The sequence below is a fragment of the Hyla sarda genome, chromosome 9 (genome assembly GCF_029499605.1).
Source record: "Hyla sarda isolate aHylSar1 chromosome 9, aHylSar1.hap1, whole genome shotgun sequence".
In the NCBI taxonomy this organism is placed as follows: Eukaryota; Metazoa; Chordata; class Amphibia; order Anura; family Hylidae; genus Hyla; species Hyla sarda.
In genome coordinates this window covers 19,644,224-19,662,568 of record NC_079197.1, presented here as the reverse complement: position 1 = coordinate 19,662,568, position 18,345 = coordinate 19,644,224, and the positions used below count along the sequence as shown (strand labels likewise).

The following is an 18,345-nucleotide window of genomic DNA, read 5'->3' as shown; positions in this document are numbered from 1 at the left end:
GGGCATATTTAGATATCATAAAGTGACTAACCAAGCCACAAGGTGAGTGCTCTAAAAAGCGTTCAATACCAATTTATGGGCAGAAAAAAGGAAAACAGATTTTTAAAAAAAATGGAAAAAGAGTTTAGGGCATTGAGCCACATTTTGAGAAGCCATTGACTACACATCCTATTGGTATAAATGTTCCTGATGCTCCTCCTTGACCAAGGCAGATCAGTCACTTCTCCATTCTAGGCGAGAATGCACCTCCGCAGCGTTCCATGTCCTCCCTATGAGTCAGGTACTCATATCCATGACTGACATGTGGTAAGATTCTTCACTAATCTCCATAAATCCTATGGAATGGAATGTGGAGCACCGCGCATAAGTATGGTTGCCACCGATGTAGCAGAGCTGAACTTGTCATTTCACAGTTATGGCGGTGCACCATGTGATGGTATGATATCACCGTATCCAATTTAGCTCTGCTATATCTTCATCAAGTGGAATAGAAATTCTACTGATGCCAGAAATAAATTCTTTCCTCCTGTTGCGCTAAATATTTACTTTGAGGTTGTCACCGAAGAGCCCTGAATGCAATAGAAGGGACTTGCAATACAACATGTATGCCGGGATTGTAGGCAGGGAGAGTGTTGGCAAAGCAACTGGACCAACTTCTGTGGTTGGGTCAACCTGAAGTGATGGTGCCACTTGTGCCCGAGCAGCGTACACGCCATCACCTCCTTGTTATAAAAAACTCATAGATGTGTGAAATGTCTCAATATATCACTGTACCAATACGGCAAATCCACTAGAGAAGCAAATGTTGTGCCTACTGATGGCCTAATGTGTTGGCGGGGGCGGGGGTCCATTTAGAATTGTCCCTGATCACTAGTGCCCATTGCATATTTGTGCCATCATTTGTGTCTAGCAATGACTGGGACCTCTTCTTTGTTCATCTAATAGATAGGTATGGACGGGGGACCAAAGCCCCATTGATTATCATGGGAACAAGTTACATATCAGCAATGGCTAATGAAATATACAAGACTACAAAACAAGAAGCCGTATCCTATAATAACCCTATGATCAAAATGTCTGTGGTTGTAATAGTTAACCCTCCTCGGTGTGAGGGGCTTTAAAATAGCACAAATCAGCTGTCATGGCACACACCACCCTGCTGCATGGCACCTGTTCCTGCCACATGTGTAGGACATTTAACTTTTTAAATGTCCTTAGTATCAGCTGTGCCTCAGTCCTGCCCACAGCCTCTAGGGCAGCAGTCTTCTCAGTATCTACAAGCAGTCCACCAGAAGTCTTCAAAACCTCTACAGTCAACCAGAAGTCTTCAAAACATCTACAGTCAACCAGAAGTCTTCTAGCCATCTACAAGCAGTCCACCAGCAGTTCTTGACTCATCTACAAGCAGTCCACCATAAGTCTTCTAGAGATCTACAAGCAGTATACCAGAAGTCTTCCAGTTATCTACAAGGAGTCCACTAGCAGTTCTTGAGTCATCTACAAGCAGTCCACCATAAGTCTTCAAGAGATCTACAAGCATTCCACCAGAAGTCTTCTAGCCATCTACAAGCAGTCCACCAGCAGTTCTTGAGTCATCTACAAGCAGACCACCAGCAGTCTTCTAGCCATCTACAAGCAGACCACCAGCAGTTGTCTAACCATTTACACACAGTCCACCAGCAGTCCTCTAGCCATTTACAAGCAGTCCACCACTAGAATTCTAGCCATCTACAAGCAGACCACCCGCAGTCCTCTAGCCATTTACAAGCAGTCTTCTAGCCCTCTACAAGCATTCCACCAGTAGTCCTCTAGGCATCTACAAGAAGTCCACCAGTGGTCTTCTAGCCATCTACAAGCAGTCACCAGAAGTCCTCTAGGCATCTACAAGCAGTCCAACAGCCTCTACAAGCAGTCCACCACTAGTCTTCTAGCCATCTACAAGCAGACCACCAGCAATTGTCTAACTATCTACACGCAGTCCACCAGTAGTCCTCTAGCCATTTACAAGAAGTCCACCACTAGTCTTCTAGCCATCTACAAGCAGTCTACCAGCAGTCTTCAAGCCATCTACTAGCAGACCACCAGCAGTCCTCTAGCCATTTACAAGCAGTCCACCAGCAGTCTTCTAGCCCTCTACAAGCAGTCCACCACTAGTCTTCTAGCCATCTACAAGTAGTCCACCAGTAGTCTTCTAGCCATCTACAAGTAGTCCTCTAGGCATCTACAAGCAGTCCACCAGCAGTCTTCTAGCCCTCTACAAGCAGTCCACCAGCAGTCTTCTAGCCATCTACAAGCAGTCCACCAGCAGTCTTCTAGCCATCTACAAGTAGTCCACCAGCAGTCTTCTAGCCATCTACAAACAGTCCATCAGCAGTCCTCTAGTAGTCTACCATCAGTTCTCCATCAAGGTCACCAGCAGACCATCAGCAGTCCTCTAGTAGTCTACCATCAGTCCTTCTGCAGGTCACCAGCAGACCATCAGCAGTCCTCTAGTAGTCTTCCATCAGTCCTTTTTCAGGTCACCATCAGCAGTCCACCAGTACTGAGGACAACCTAGATCATACCACAGACCCCTCCTGAAATGGGTTCCATAGTGGCGAAGCTCCTATTACCCACTGTCAGCAGCCTTGCCTTCGTGCCGACCATCAGTATAGCTGCCAAAAGGAAGTTCCACATGGAGGCAATGGTTTACTTCTTCACCATGTTTTTCATTGCGGTAAGTCACTTTTTATGTACAGTACCTTCTTTTTCATTGTAGAAATCATCCAATCAGCTCTTTTCCTAAAGGAAACATTATCTATAGAGATACTGTAATTTGAATGTGTATTCTTATGTGGCTTTTGGACCCCCTTTATAACATAGAGCAGTGTTTCCCAACCAGGGTGCCTCCAGCTGTTGCAAAACTACAACTCCCAGCATGCCCGGACAGCCGAAGGCTGTCCGGGCCTGCTGGGAGTTGTAGTTTTGCAACAGCTGGAGGCACCCTGGTTGGGAAACACTGACAGGGATCCAACAGTGTGCGCAACAGTTGTCACTGGGTCCTAGAGAATAACATGTGTTGTGCATGTCAGCTGTGGTCACCCCTATGACCTGGCCTATCTCTTTAAGCAAACACCACCTGTCGCCATTGCACCCTTTCACTGCCAGTTTTTTTTATTTTTTTCGGAGCATGCCCCTTGACGGCCTTTCCTCTCTTGTCTTTGTAGATGTTTCATGCCTGTGAAGGTCCCGGCCTATCCTTCATATGTTTCATGGGATATGATCTTCTGGAATACTTCAGTATCTATGGGACAGCATTGTCTATGTGGGTGTCGTTAATAGGTAAGTGTGCCCATCATAGTTTTTGGGGCTCTCCATTTTATGAGCTGTGTAAGAAACACCTGACAACTCTTAAGAAGGAACACCGGAAAACCCCTGAAAAAGTGATGTCTATGTGAGGGGCCATATTCGAATTTGCGATATTTTGCGAATATATGGACGAATATTTCTATGTCCGTTCCCTTTTTTTTTCCATGCGAAAATTTGTAATGAAATTCGCATAGTGTGCATGACCTGTTATATCTTTCACGTAAAAGAAGGGAGGGATCAGTGTCCTCTGGAAGTGCCAATATTCGTGAATATTTGCATTTTCGTAATATTCACACTCCTCCCCCGACTCACACAGTAAATAATATTGGATCCTGGAAGCAGGGAGGGATGATTTCTTTTTTTTCACACAGTACACATCATTGTTGTGATGTGTACTGTGAAGAAAAACAAAAACAAATATTCGTCATTACGAATATATAGCGCCATATTCTAAATATTCGCAAAATCGCGAAGTGCCGATATTCGTGGTAAAAATTTGCATTTCGAATATTCTCGCTCAACGCTAATGTCTAAGGCAGCACAAAATGCTTTTTCAAATTTATATAGAATATAGCCCTAGGCTATGGAAATTGATATTTCTTACATATTACACCCTTCATGGTACCCCAAAATTATTTCAGCCCCCCCCCCCCCAGATCAGAACCATTAAATAAATGCAGCCCCTTCCACCTAAACTCAGTAAATACTGTACATATCCCCAGATCAAAATCCCTAAATATAAACCAGAGACCAGAACCCTAAATACAGACCACAGACCAGACGGCATTAACTAAAGCATGCCCCAGACCAGACCCCCTAAACTAAAAAATACCAAAGACCAGACCTTTAAAACTAAAGCATACCCCTGACCAGACCTACTTAACTAATGTATACCAAAGACCTGACCCCCTAAACTAAAGTATACCCTTGACCAGACCTACTTAACTAAAGTATACCAAAGACCCGACCCCCTAAACTAAAGCATACCCCAGACCGGACCACCCAAAACTAAAGCATACCTTAGACCAGACCTCTAAACTAAAGAATGCCAAAGACCAGACCTTTAAAACTAAAGCATACCCCAGACCCCTAAACTAAAGCATACCCCAGACCAGACCCCTAAACTAAAGAATACCAAAGACCAGACCTTTAAAACTAAAGCATACCCCAGACCAGACCCCTAAACTAAAGAATACCAAAGACCAGACCTTTAAAACTAAAGCATACCCCAGACCAGACCCCTAAACTAAAGAATACCAAATACCAGACATTTAAAACTAAAGCATACCCCTGGCCAGACCCACTTAACTAAAGCATACCAAAGACCTGACCCCCTCTAAAGCATACCCCGGACCTTACCACCCAAAACTAAAGTATACCCCAGACTAGACCCCCTAAACTAAAGCATACCCCAGACCAGATCCCCTAAACCCAAGCATACCAAAGACCCCCTAAACTAAAGCATACTCCAGACCAGACCCTCTAAACTAAAGCATAGCCCAGACCAGACTCCCTAAATACAGACCCTTTAAATAAATACAGACCCAACCAGACCGATTAAACACCAAACCACTCATCCAATACATACCGTAAGCTAGACCCTTAAAATGAATACAGATCCGAGACTAGTCTCCCTAAATACAGACCCTATACCAGACCCCTTAAACCAATACAAGCTCCAGAACAGACTCCCCTAAATATATACAAATCCTGAACCAGTACCTCTAGATACTGACACCAGACCCCCTAAATAAATACAGGCCCAGGACAGACTCCGAATACAGATAAACCAGACATGCAGATACCTACTGTACTCCTAGGAAACCATCCTAATCTAATGTGTAACAGCCAATGATGTAATGGTCTTCAGTGTATGATGATGTCATACTGTATGGGATCTATATGTAACCGAAAAATGGGGTCTGTATGTCTCTCCAGTATTACCATGAATTTTATCATTAGCTATATCAATGATGGTTTTTTTTTGGTTCTGCTCTTGTACCTTTCTAGTCACCTCAATAGTATCTGGAACATCTGTGTACCCAACCCCCCCCCCCCCACACACACAATAATCTATATAGAGAACATGCAAGTTCTAGATCTAGATAGGTCAAGTGTAATACTACAGCCTAGACTAGTGTTTTCCAACCAGGGTGCCTCCAGCTGTTGCAAAATTACAATTCCCAGCAAGTTGGGAGTTGTAGTTTTGCAACAGCTGGAGGCACCCCAATTGGAAAACACTGGCCTAGACCACAGTCATGGTCTTATTTTACCTACATATGACTTGCCAGAACACATAGCTAGACAGATGGTCCAAGGGCACCCATACATGAAGGGAGGAGATATCTGGCTAGGGTTGCCACCTTTCTTGCAAAAAAAATACCGGCCATGTTCATTTGCATAATTAATTATATATGCGTGACATCAGAGGATACACACATGTTGGCTAAATTTTGTCCTATTCTGACCCCTGTAACTTTTTTTATTTCTTTTTTATATGGGCCTGTATGAGGGTCATTTTTTGCTAATATAGGTTATGGTGTAACATTATGGGAGTTGGAGGACTCGTTGGATAAATACCGGCCATTGCATGGCCGGTATTTTTAATATAAAAATACCGGCAGGGTGGCCATTTAAAAATACCAGCCAGGTGGCGACCCTATATCCGGCCCACCTTTCTCTGTGACTTCAGCTACTTACAGTTGTGCTCTAAAGCTCCTGGTCCCAAATGAAAAATCTGTAACAACCACCCCTCCCCGCCTACCCGAGCCCCAATGGGCACAAGGACCTGAGTGTATCTTCTGCACCTTCTGTAGCTACACTCTTGCTTCCTTAGATCTTCCTTAAAGGGGAACTCCACTGGCCAGCGTTCGGAACAAAATGTTTTGAACGCTGGGTCAGCCACGCCCCTCGCAACATCACGGCCACACCCCCCTCAATGCAAGTCAATGCAATTCCCATAGACTTGCATTGAGGGGGCATGGCCGTGATGTAATGAGGGGCGTGGCCAACCCCGCAGCGCGAAAACAGCATTCACAACATTTAGTTCCGAATGCTGGCCAGTGGAGAACCCCTTTAAGGAAGATCTAAGGAAGCAAGAGTGTAGCTACAGAAGGTGCAGAAGATACACTCAGGTCCTTGTGCCCATTGGGGCTCGGGTAGGCGGGGAGGGGTGGTTGTTACAGATTTTTCATTTGGGACCAGGAGCTTTAGTGCACAACTCTGTAAGTAGCTGAAGTCACAGGGAAAGGTGGGTCAGATACAGGGTTGCCACCTGGTTGGTATTTTACCAGCACAGCAGGTATTTTGGCCACCCTGCCGGTATTTTTATATTAAAAATGCCGGCAATGCAATTGCTGGTATTTATCCAACCAGTCCTCCAACTCCTATGGCGTACCCCTTTAAATTTCCCTGTCTTCCCTGATAACCTCAGATGATGTCTATTATTTCTCCAGCACTTGGTGACTTTGATGAACCCAAGAGGTCGACCATTGTCATGTTTGGTGTCCTCACCATTGCAGTAAGGATATATCAGGATCGTCTGGGATATGGTGTCTACTCTGGGCCTATTGGATCGGCGGTATTGATGATTTCTGTGAAATGGGTAAGTCCATGCTTGTTGTAGTTGTGTCCCTCATATTCTATACATTTGAGTATATTTGCATATGTGTTTACTTTTCTCTAGTTGACAATAATGAAGGAGAAGAGAGGCCTATATCCAGAGAAAAGTGTCTACACGCAGCAGATAGGACCAGGGTTCTGCTTTGGAGCACTGGCATTAATGCTCCGCTTCTTCTTTGAGGTATGTTCCCCATCATTCGCTAGGAGTTATGAGTTATCTAGACCTTATGTTCTCTACCTGTGGTGTTTGCACCCCATTTCTTTAAAAGTCAGCATATGATCTAGATTTGGTCTAGTACCTCTCGTGGTAGTCCATCTATTTCAGATGGACCCTAAATATTCCATGAAAACTCCCAGTGTCATGGTGCTATGGCTCTGGTACACAGTGGGTCATTGCATCACTAGATCCTTATCTTTGTGTCCTCTTTAAAGCATCGGATTTGTTCTGGAACCCAAAGGATCCTGGCCTTCACTGCACCCCCCTGCAGCAGCCCCCCCTGTATGTCCGCCGGGCACATCATTTCCCAACCCCCCCCTCGAGCCACTTTTTTCCCCCTGTGCCAACTAATCCCCCTTTATTACCCCCTGTGCCACATCATTTTCTCTTGATCCCCCCTGTGCCATTTCATTCCCCTTTTAATACCCTCTGTGCAAATTCATCACCTCTCTACCACCACCTGTGCCATTTCATCCCCCCCTTTATCCCCCTGTGTCACTTAATACCCCCTGTGCCAAATCATCCCTCCTTACTCCTTGTGCCACATAACTTCTCCCCTTCCCTCCTTCCCTTGTTGTTCTTCCTACTTGGCCAGCAGGCTCAGGTACAGGGGCTTTCAGTGGGTTTGACGATATCCTGACGCCCGCTGTGCTTATTGAGAGCAGCAGTGGGGTTGCAGGCACTGACAAGTGACGTCAGGAGCATCCCTCGTCCCTGCTGGCAGCCACCACAGCTCACAGCCTCTCAGTGAGGGCAGAGCAGGGGATGTCAGAATAACATCAAACCCGCTGAGAGCCCCTGGACCTGTTGGCCAGGTAAGAAGAGGGAGGAGGGGAGGAGGAATGGGGAAAAGTGATGCGGCACAAGGCGTAAGGGAGGGATGATTTGATACAGTGGGAATAAAGTGGCACACGGAGATAAAGGGAATGAAATGGCACAGGTAATAAAAGAGGGAATGCAATGGTACAGGGGGTGGTAAAGAGAGGGGTAATGAATATGCACAAAGGGTAATAATAGGGAGAATGAAAAGACACAGAGGGAGATCAAGGGAAAATAATGTGGCACAGGGGGTAAGGGGGGATTATTTGACACAGGGGGAATAAAGTGGTACTGGGGGTTCAAGTGGGGAGGAATAAAGTGGCATGGGAGGGATCAAGAGGGGGAATAATAATGGCGGGGGGGGGGGGGGAGGGGATGAAATGGCACAGGGAGGGGGGGGGGTTTGTAGCCACTTTTGTAAAGCTGATACATACTGGTACAGTACTATAATACTGTACTGCTTTTTTCATGATTTATAGGTTATAACACAAGTGAGTACAGCTCAGTATTTGGTCATTAAAGGGGTACTCCACCCCTAGACATCTTATCCCCTATCCAAAGGGGCACCCCCGGGATCTACCATGCAGCACCCACCTTTAGCCGTTTCCGGAACCGCTGAAGGTCCTCAGTTTGAGTCCATCTCGACCACGAGGACGGAGCATAGTGACGTCACGACTCCGCCCCCGTGTGACGTCACGCTCCGCCCCCTCAATGCAAGTCTATTGGAGGGGCGTGACAGCTGTCATGCCTCTTCCTATAGGCTTGCATTGAGGGGGCGGAGTGTGACGTCACACGGGGGCGGAGCCTTGACATCACTATGCTCTGTCCCCGTGATCGCCAGTAATCAGACCCGGAGCGAACACGCTCCGGGGACTGATTTTATCGGGGTGCGGCATGGAAGATCACGGGGGTCCCCAGCGGCGGGACCCCCGCGATCAGGCATCTTATCCCCTATCCTTTGGATAGGGGATAAGATGTCTAAGCGCCGGAGTACCCCTTTAAGGAAGATTTTTGAGCGTTTTTCCCCAATAACGAACATGTCCTAATAGCGGACAGTTTTGTTTTCCCCTTGAGTGTCCGCTATTGGGAGATTCTACTAAGCCACTGTTCTAAAAACCACAAATGGTATGATTTCATTGTTTTGGGTCATTAAGTAACACTATATCATTATTTGTAAACACAGGTAGTAGTGTACCACCTTTCTGGATCCCCAAATACCATTGAGCTATTGTTCTGTAACCATAAGTACCGATGTGGGGATCTAGAACCCAGGGAATACCCGTATGTCATTCCAGAGAATACCAAGGTTTCAGTGAATTGTTAGTCTCAGTTTTGTTGTTCCATTGTGTCATTGTTCTGAAAACACAAGTGGTAATGTGCGATTGTTCTAGATCTCCACGTATCAACGCATTATTGTTCTAGACCTATTACTTTAAACATATGAAGCCAGTATACTATTCTACTGGAAAGTCAGGAGCCTGATCTACAAAAAGCACAAGAAGTTTTCATTTACAAAACAAACTCACACAAATGCTAAAAATGTTTGCCCAATGTTGTCATTAACATACATGTTCTCATCTCTCCAGGAATGGGACTACACCTACGTGCACAGCTTCTACCACTGCGCGTTGTCCATGTCCTTCGTCCTCCTGCTTCCTAAGGTCAACAAAAAAGCAGGGAATGGAGGAGATCCAGCCAAGATGAACTGGTCCACTTTTTGCTGCTGTTCGTGTTAGAGCTTTCCTCATGAGACCATCGCTAGTCCTCAATGGCACCTCCATGGGCTCACCTGCCAAGTGGCCACCTTATTGGGATCATAGATGTTCTCCTATGTGAATTCTAAAAAGACAAGGACAGCTTATGAAGTTGGGCTTTAGGTATATCCTGTCCAGGACGAGTCAAAGAAGCCCAATGGAGCAAACTTCCGACTCAATTTCTTGGACAAAATATTCAACAACAAAAAAGCAGCAGTGTTTTAGTAACGCATCTATTTTGTACGTTTTTTTTTTTTTTTACTTGATTAATGCAATTTGTACATTTTAATTTTATATATATATAATGTTATGATGTGTAGAATACAAAGATGGGTGATATTTAATGGAATGTTTTTTTTTATTTGTTATTAAAAAAAATGTAATTGTATCCTATTCCTATCTTCATTATCTCTAATAACAAGCAGTCTGGTCGAGATCAGTGAATGTATTTTTCTATGGGGCCTCCTGCTTTTCAGCAGCTGTCAGTGGACAGTATGGAGAAGGAAGGTATACATCCGTCCTTTGCCTGTCAGCAGCCATTGTCAAGGCTATGCTCGTTGAAAAACTCTCTAGCCAATACAGGAAAGGTCATCTTCACCTTAAAGGGTAGCTCCCACCATCATGATTTTTTTTTTCTGTCCCTGCCTATTGCCCTTCTATCCCTAACACCATCCCTGCCTTTATTTATTTTTTTTACTATTTTTAAAATGGCATTTAGTCTGCCTGGTAGTGTGCTCACTACCAGGCAGACTTCCCCAGCAGGCACCACGTCACTGATGCCTGCTGGGGGGGACTTCCGCCCTTAGTTCTCCTGACAGGGTGCCTCCAGCTGTTTCACCACTACAACTCCCAGCATGCCCTGACATCTATTGGCTGTCAGGGCATGCTGGGAGTTGTAGTGGTAAAACAACTGGAGGCACCCAGGACAGGAGTTTCATGGGGGAAGGAGTGAGCCAGGAGCCGATGCGGGAGGGACGGGTGCGGGGGAGACTCTTCCTGCCGCTCGGTAAGTAAACCCAAACAGGTACATACTAAAATCACCTTATGGTGGATAACCCATTTAACCCTGTGGGGCAAGGTGTTATTAACCCCTGATTTGTCGTGACGCCAAGGTGCGGTTGTTTTCTGTAGTAGGCCCTGCCGACAACCGGCCCAAAAACGGCAGGAAATAATGGAATGTCCACAGCAGGAATTGTGCAAATAACTGGAACTTTTACTTAAACTTCTTATGGAACAGTCTTTACAGTTATACAGTTTCTCAAGAGGCAACCAGGATGCAGGGTACCTCACAGGCTTGCTGGGACTTGTAGTCTTGAGATTTATGCAGGCCACTGTGCTACTAATTATATGCTTGAGTTGAATAGTAGTCACTAGGAATTGTAGATTGAGCTTGGTAACTCACGGTTTTAGTGGCTGCGGATTCCTTAGGCTTTGGCCTAAATTAGATGAATTGAGTAGTATATATGCTGATTGTGATTGCTTGAGTGCCAGGAACTAAGAGAGTGAATTTACAGACTACAGCCCCTTATATACTAGGGAGGCTGGACTAATCCCATTGGTTGCAAGTAGAGATGAGCGAACTTACAGTAAATTCGATTCCTCGCAAACTTCTCGGCTCGGCAGTTGATGACTTTTCCTGCATAAATGAGTTCAGCTTTCAGGTGCTCCGGTGGGCTGGAAAAGCTGGATACAGTCCTAGGAGACTCTTTCCTAGGAATGTATTCACCTTTTCCAGCCCACCGGAGCACCTGAAGGCTGAACTAATTTACGCAGGAAAAGTCATCAACTGCCGAGCCGAGAAGTTTGTGACGAATCGAATTTACTGTAAGTTCGCTCATCTCTAGTTGCAAGGCCTGGAGGTCCTGTACCCAGGAAACTCTGGGCACATCACATGACAGTATCACATGACCCAGGAAGGTCCTATACATTTGTTCAACTTTATATACAATGATCAATACGCACAATACATTTACAATGCATTAATATGAGGCAGTAACTGAAGAGCAAGGGGGGAAACCCTGCAGAAGAGCCCTATGGACTGCAGGGACTCTTCCTGAGGGGACTTAGGCCAGGAACAGGACAAGGTCCTGTACCGGGACACCACAATAGAAAGTAAAAAAAAGGGCACTCACCATCCATGCAGTAAAATCTTCCATCTTTATTTCGTCATTAAAATATGATATTTCATGCCGGCAGGCTAGCCTGCCGGCATGAAATATCATATTTTAATGCCGAAATAAAGATGGAAGATTTTACTGCATGGATGGTGAGTGCCCCTTTTTTTACTTTCTATGAATATTGATGTTTCGAACAAGTGTATTTCTCACACACTGGACCGTATACTGAATCTAAACAGAGCACCACATCCGGCATCTTTGGCAGCTCCACACTTCCAACAACAAGGTCTTGGTAGTAGCCGTTTCTTCCACCACTATAACATGAAATCTAGAGAGAGGGAGGAAGGCGCCTCATGTGCGGGATCAGTAGATCTTGCAGGTGGGGGTAGGGGACGGTAATTCCCAAGCCGCTTACCAAAGTTGGTTGTGCGCCCACACACAACAAGGTTAAGAGCAGAAGAGATATAGAAGAAGGTCCACTGCAGCCCTCCTGGGTAAGGCTGGGTTCACACTACGTTTTCTCCCATACGGGAGCGCATACGGCAGGGGGGAGCTAAAAGCTCGCGCTCCCGTATGTCACCGTATGCGCTCCCGTATGTCATTCATTTCAATGAGCCGACCGGAGTGAAACGTTCGGTCCGGTCGGCTCATTTTTGCGTCGTATGCGCTTTTACAACCGGACCTAAAACTGTGGTCAACCACGGCTTTAGGTCCGGTTGTAAAAGCGCATACGGCGCAAAAATGAGCCGACCGGACCGAACGTTTCACTCCGGTCGGCTCATTGAAATGAACGACATACGGGAGCGCATACGGTGACATACGGGAGCGCGAGGTTTTAGCTCCCCCCTGCCGTATGCGCTCCCGTATGGGACAAAACGTAGTGTGAACCCAGCCTAAGACGTGTTGCATCTAATAAATCCATTGATTTTACTTGGCTGCCTGATGGTTCCTCTCTGCGCCAGACAAACTCCTGACTCCCTGGTCATTCGGTTTTGATACCACTATAACATAGACACTTTCAGAGGTAGCGACGACCTGGTGGCCCCCAGCAGCAACTACCAGATCCTCATAGAAGAGGGTTAGAAGTTAAAAACCTAGCAGCTACTTACAATACCCACAGTGATTCACAGTCAAAGCCTTTGAGCGGCACAGTGGATCCGCATCCATTGCCCGTTATAGGATATGAGGCCCACCATGTTTCAGTGAGGTGTAGAAGACCCACCAAGCCAACATTATGTTTCTGACATCTTGCAGATCCCATGTGTTGCATTGTCTCGCGTGCTTCTCAGACCACTCCATGTCACGGCTTGTGGATTACTGAGTAAACATGAACACTGACTCATTACTCATCTCCGATCTGGTTCTTATAAACATGACAGCACATTGCGCTGAAGGTATCTGCTAACCCTTCCAGACAGGATTCTTTGGGCGAAGGGAAATGTGTCAAATATACCAAACTGCCAATGTTAATATAGTTATTAAAGGGGTCCTCCGGTGGAAAACAAGTGAAAAACAAATGTTTTCAAATCGACTGGTGACAGGAAGTTAAACAGATTTGTAAATCCTTCTGTTTGAAAATCTTAATCCTTCCAGTACTTATCAGCTGCTGTATGCTTCAGAGGAAGTTGTGTAGTTCTTTCCAGTCTGACCACAGTGCTCTCTGCTGCCACCTCTGTCCATGTCAGGAACTGTCCAGAGCAGGAACAAATCGAACCTCTCCTGCTCCGTGTCTCCGGTGGTTTACGCCTGCCCCTCAGGCCTTGATAGATAGATCTCTACCTATACCCATTCAGGGAGAGACCTATCAATAAATGGGTTGGCCACCTTTAAAGGGGTACTCCCCTGGAAAAAATTATTATTATTATTATTTGCTGTATGCTTCAGAGGAAGTTCTTTTCTTTTTGAATTTCTTTTCTGTCTGACCACAGTTCTCTCTGCTGACACCTCTGTCCATGTCAGGAACTGTCCAGAGCAGGACAGGTTTCTATAAGGATTTGCAGAGAGCACTGTGGTCAGACAGAAAGGAAATTCAAAAAGAAAAGAACTTCCTCTGGAGCATACAGCAGCTGAGAAGTACTGGAAGGATAGAGATTTTTAAATAGAAGTAATTTACAAATCTGTTTAACATGTGTCGTGTCCCGGTACGGTATTGCATACCGTACCTAGTGTGGTAGTCCCCAAAGTCAGAGTGACTACGCTCAGGTAGGGTCCCCCAGGTGGGACAGCCCCTAGTCGCCTCTTCTCTACTCTAATTCTATAATGTTGATATATGTATATATTTCATAATAGCGTATATTTAATATAATGTATAGTACTTACCTTGTTTAGCGCCGCAGGACCTTTGGTTATGTGACATGTTAATATCCTCTATGGTATGTTGGAGGACCTTTGGAGGTCCTTGGGTCACGTTACCCATAATCCTTTGTAATGGTGATTGACACAAGTATGGACCAATTAGCACTAGTCCAGCCCACTGCCCATATAAGGGAGCTGTAGCCAATTATCGCTCTCTTGGGTTGCTGCTCTCATGGATGCCGGACTAGCAGGACAGATCTGCACAACTTGCAAAGACACGCTAGGCCTGAAAACCTACCGGCCTCAGCGGAACTTAAACCGTGAGTTCTAAACTACCCCCGCTAAAGCTAATGTGACTACTGGACCGCAACTAAATCTCCTAAATCCAGTGGAACAGCGCATATTAACCTAAAGACTCTAAACTGCTAAAGTCCCAACCTTTGTCAATCTCCAATGAAAGCTTGCATGTATAGCAACTGTTGCGGTTATGAAGCTTGCATAAAATCTTCAGTAAAAGTTACAACTGTTTCAGAAAACTTTCTGGTTGTGGACATTCCCTTATTATCTACCTCCCTATCGCTCTTGGGAAGGGTGGCGGTAGGACAAGCATTACTGAGGAGCCCTCACCCTGGCGTCACGAATAGCAAGGGTTAACAAGCACCCTTTAGTCACCGCACAGCTACACTCCCCCAGGCTATCACACATGTTTAAAAAAAAATTTTCCAGTGGAGAACCCATTGGACATAACCCTGCTGTGAGTATAATGTATAACTTCCATACACTCCGAGGCTTCTATGTGGCTCCCTTTATGTCACATCGCCAGGTCTGCTCCTGCCCAGTCTTCGGTCCCTGCCTGCAGCTGGATGCTTATCGTCCATAGGTGGCTGCCTATTAGTGTTGCTCACGAATATTAGCAATTCGAATATTATTCGCGAATATCGCATATTCGCGAATTCGCAAATTTCGCGAATATAGCGCTATATATTCGTAATTACGAATATTCGTTTTTTTTGTTTTTTTTTACACAGTACACATCACAGTGATCACCCCTCTCTGCTTCCAGCTTGTGTGGTGTAAAGAAGGCTGTAATACTACTGTGTGAGACTGACGTGCGAAAATTCGCATTTGCGAAAATTCGCATATGCGAATTTTCGCACGTTAATTTTAGCATATGCGAATATTCACATATGTTAATTTTCGCATGCGCGAATTTTCGCAGATGCGAAAATAAAACAAAAATATAACAAATATGCGAATATTCGCAAATATATGACGAATATTCGTCCATATATTCGCGAATATTCGCGAATTCGAATATGGCCTATGCCGCTCAACACTGCTGCCTATGGAGGAGCACGGGATGTTACAAGTCACCTATCCTCCATCATACTGGTACGCTGCGCTCAAGCAAGTAGCGCAGACACGGGGGGAGGAGGCACAATGAAGTGTATCCAGAGGCCTAACTTGTGGGCCCCAATGCAAAATCTCTAACAGGATGCCATGTCTTATTTATTTTACTGGTGTCTTCTCAAAGGGGTACTCCGGTGGAAAACTTTTTTTTATTTTTTTATTTTTTATCAACTGATGCCAGAAAGTTAAACAGATTTGTAAATTACTTCTATTAAAAACTCTCAATCCTTCCAGTACTTATTAGCTGCTGTATACTCCAGAGGAAATTTTTTTCTTTTTAGAGCACAGTGCTCTCTGCTGACATCATGACCACAGTGCTCTTTGCTGACATCTCTGGCCATTTTACGAACTGTCCAGAGCAGCATATATGTTTTCTATGGGGATTTTCTCCTACCCTGGATAGTTCTCAAAATGGACAGAGGTGTCAGCAGAGAGCACTGTGCTCGTGATGTCAGCAGAGAGCTCTGTGTTCCAAAAAGAAAAGAATTTCCTCTGTAGATTTTTTAATAGAAGTAATTTACAAATCTGTTTAACGTTCTGGCACCAGTTTATTAACCCCTTAAGGACTCAGCCCATTTTGGCCTTAAGGACTCAGACAATTTAATTTTTACGTTTTCATTTTTTCCTCCTCGCCTTCTAAAAATCATAACTCTTTTATATTTTCATCCACAGACTAGTATGAGGGCTTGTTTTTTGCGCGACCAGTTGTCCTTTGTAATGACATCACTCATTATATCATAAAATGTATGGCGCAACCAAAAAACACTATTTTTGTGGGGAAATTAAAACGAAAAACGCAATTTTGCTAATTTTGGAAGGTTTCGTTTTCACGCCGTACAATTTATGGTAAAAATGACATGTGTTCTTTATTCTGAGGGTCAATACGATTAAAATGATACCCATTATTATATACTTTTATATTATTGTTGCGCTTAAAAAAAATCACAAACTTTTTAACCAAATTAGTACGTTTATAATCCCTTTATTTTGATGACTTATAACTTTTTTATTTTTCCGTATAAGCGGCGGTATGGGGGCTCATTTTTTGCGCCATGATCTGTACTTTTTTTGATACCACATTTGCATATAAAAAACTTTTAATACATTTTTTATAATTTTTTTTTTAATAAAATGTATTAAAAAAGTAGGAATTTTGGACTTTTAAAAATTTTTTTCGTTCACGCCGTTCACCGTACGGGATCATTAACATTTTATTTTAATAGTTCGGACATTTACGCACGCGGCGATACCAAATATGTCTATAAAAAATGTTTTTTACGCTTTTTGGGGGAAAAATAGGAAAAAACGGACGTTTTACTTTTTTATTGGGGGAGGGGATTTTTCACTTTTTTTTTACTTTTACTTTTACATTTTTTTACATTTTTTTTTACACTTGAATAGTCCCCATAGGGGACTATTCATAGCAATACCATGATTGCTAATACTGATCTGTTCTATGTATAGGACATAGAACAGATCAGTATTATCGGTCATCTCCTGCTCTGGTCTGCTCGATCACAGACCAGAGCAGGAGACGCCGGGAGCCGCACGGAGGAAGGTGAGGGGACCTCCGTGCGGCGTTATGAATGATCGGATCCACGCAGCAGCGCTGCGGGCGATCCGATCGTTCATTTTAATCGCGAACTGCCGCAGATGCCGGGATCTGTATTGATCCCGGCACCTGAGGGGTTAATGGCGGACGCCCGCGAGATCGCGGGCGTCAGCCATTGCCGGCGGGTCCCTGGCTGCGATCAGCAGCCGGGATCAGCCGCGCATGACACGGGCATCGCTCCGATGCCCGCGGTTATGCTTAGGACGTAAATGTACGTCCTGGTGCGTTAAGTACCACCTCACCAGGACGTACATTTACGTCCTGCGTCCTTAAGGGGTTAAGAAAAAAAAAAGTTTTCCACCAAAGTACCCCTTTAAAGGGGAAAGGTGCCTTGGGGCCCTTTCAGTCACAGGGTCCTGGTGCGACTGCTACATCTACACCCCCTATGGTTACTCCCCAGCGGGTATCATCACATGCTCCTCCATAGGCAACCATGTATGTAAGGAAGCGCCTGCTCTGGAGCACTCAATGCTACCATATATGTCACAAGATCACCCATGTATTAGCTATGGCTGGAAACACCTTAATCCAGTAGTCTCCAAACTGCGGCCCCTCCAGATGTTGCAAAACTACAACTCCCAGCATGCCCGGACAGCCAACGCTGACGGGCCGCAGTTTTGAGACCATAGATTGTGTCTATGACCAGCATGTCTGTAAGCCGGAAATATTTCCATCAACTGACAGCAAGCAGTGATAATGAAGCACATTACCCACATTCCATTGCAATGGATACTGGGGGAGATTTATTGAAACACGAGCAGAGGGAAAGTTGCCCAGTTGCCCATAGCAACCAATCAGATCGCTTCTTTCATTTTGCAGAGGCCTTGTTAAAAAATGAAAGAAGCGAGCTGATTGGTTGCTATGGGCAACTGGGCAACTTTTCCTCCGCACAGGTTTTGATACATCTCCTCCAATTACAGTGGTCCTTCAACATACGATGGTAATCCGTTCCAAACGGACCATCGTTTGTTGAAACCATCGCATGTTGAGGGATCTGTGCAATGTTAAGTATAGGACAGTGGTCTACAACCTGCGAACCTCCAGACGTTGCAAAACTACAACACCCAGCATGCCCGGACAGCCGTTGGCTGTCCGGGCATGCTGGGTGTTGTAGTTTTGCAACATCTGGAGGTCCGCAGGTTGTAGACCACT

At 45.0% G+C, this 18,345-nt stretch overlaps 1 protein-coding gene and 1 long non-coding RNA gene across 2 annotated transcripts in view; one reads left to right on the top strand and one right to left on the bottom strand.

Annotated features, from left to right (window-relative positions):
- Positions 1-17,939, bottom strand: part of LOC130290762 (uncharacterized) — a 30,074-nt gene extending 12,135 nt beyond the window's left edge. Inside the window, exons 1-2 of the long non-coding RNA XR_008847687.1 lie at positions 17,908-17,939; positions 9,610-9,844 (exon numbers count right to left, since the gene is read on the bottom strand). This is a non-coding gene — a long non-coding RNA (uncharacterized LOC130290762). The remainder of the gene's footprint in view (positions 1-9,609; positions 9,845-17,907) is intronic.
- On the top strand, positions 2,422-10,086 carry MYMK (myomaker, myoblast fusion factor). The gene is made up of 5 exons (XM_056538820.1): positions 2,422-2,716; positions 3,207-3,321; positions 6,804-6,952; positions 7,034-7,150; positions 9,592-10,086. The coding sequence occupies exons 1-5, from the start codon at positions 2,582-2,584 to the stop codon at positions 9,739-9,741; spliced, it is 666 nt and encodes a 221-aa protein (XP_056394795.1). The 5' UTR covers positions 2,422-2,581; the 3' UTR covers positions 9,742-10,086.
- Positions 17,940-18,345: the final 406 nt, after the last annotated feature.

What these genes read in the sequence shown, in the direction of transcription:
- MYMK (XM_056538820.1), top strand. Translation starts at nt 2,582, where the DNA reads ATGGGTTCCATAGTGGCGAAGCTCCTATTACCCACTGTCAGCAGCCTT. An exon ending in TATGTGGGTGTCGTTAATAG is followed by an intron (nt 3,322 to 6,803) that starts GTAAGTGTGCCC and finishes TTATTTCTCCAG; the next exon opens with CACTTGGTGACTTTGATGAA. An exon ending in TGCTCCGCTTCTTCTTTGAG is followed by an intron (nt 7,151 to 9,591) that starts GTATGTTCCCCA and finishes TCATCTCTCCAG; the next exon opens with GAATGGGACTACACCTACGT.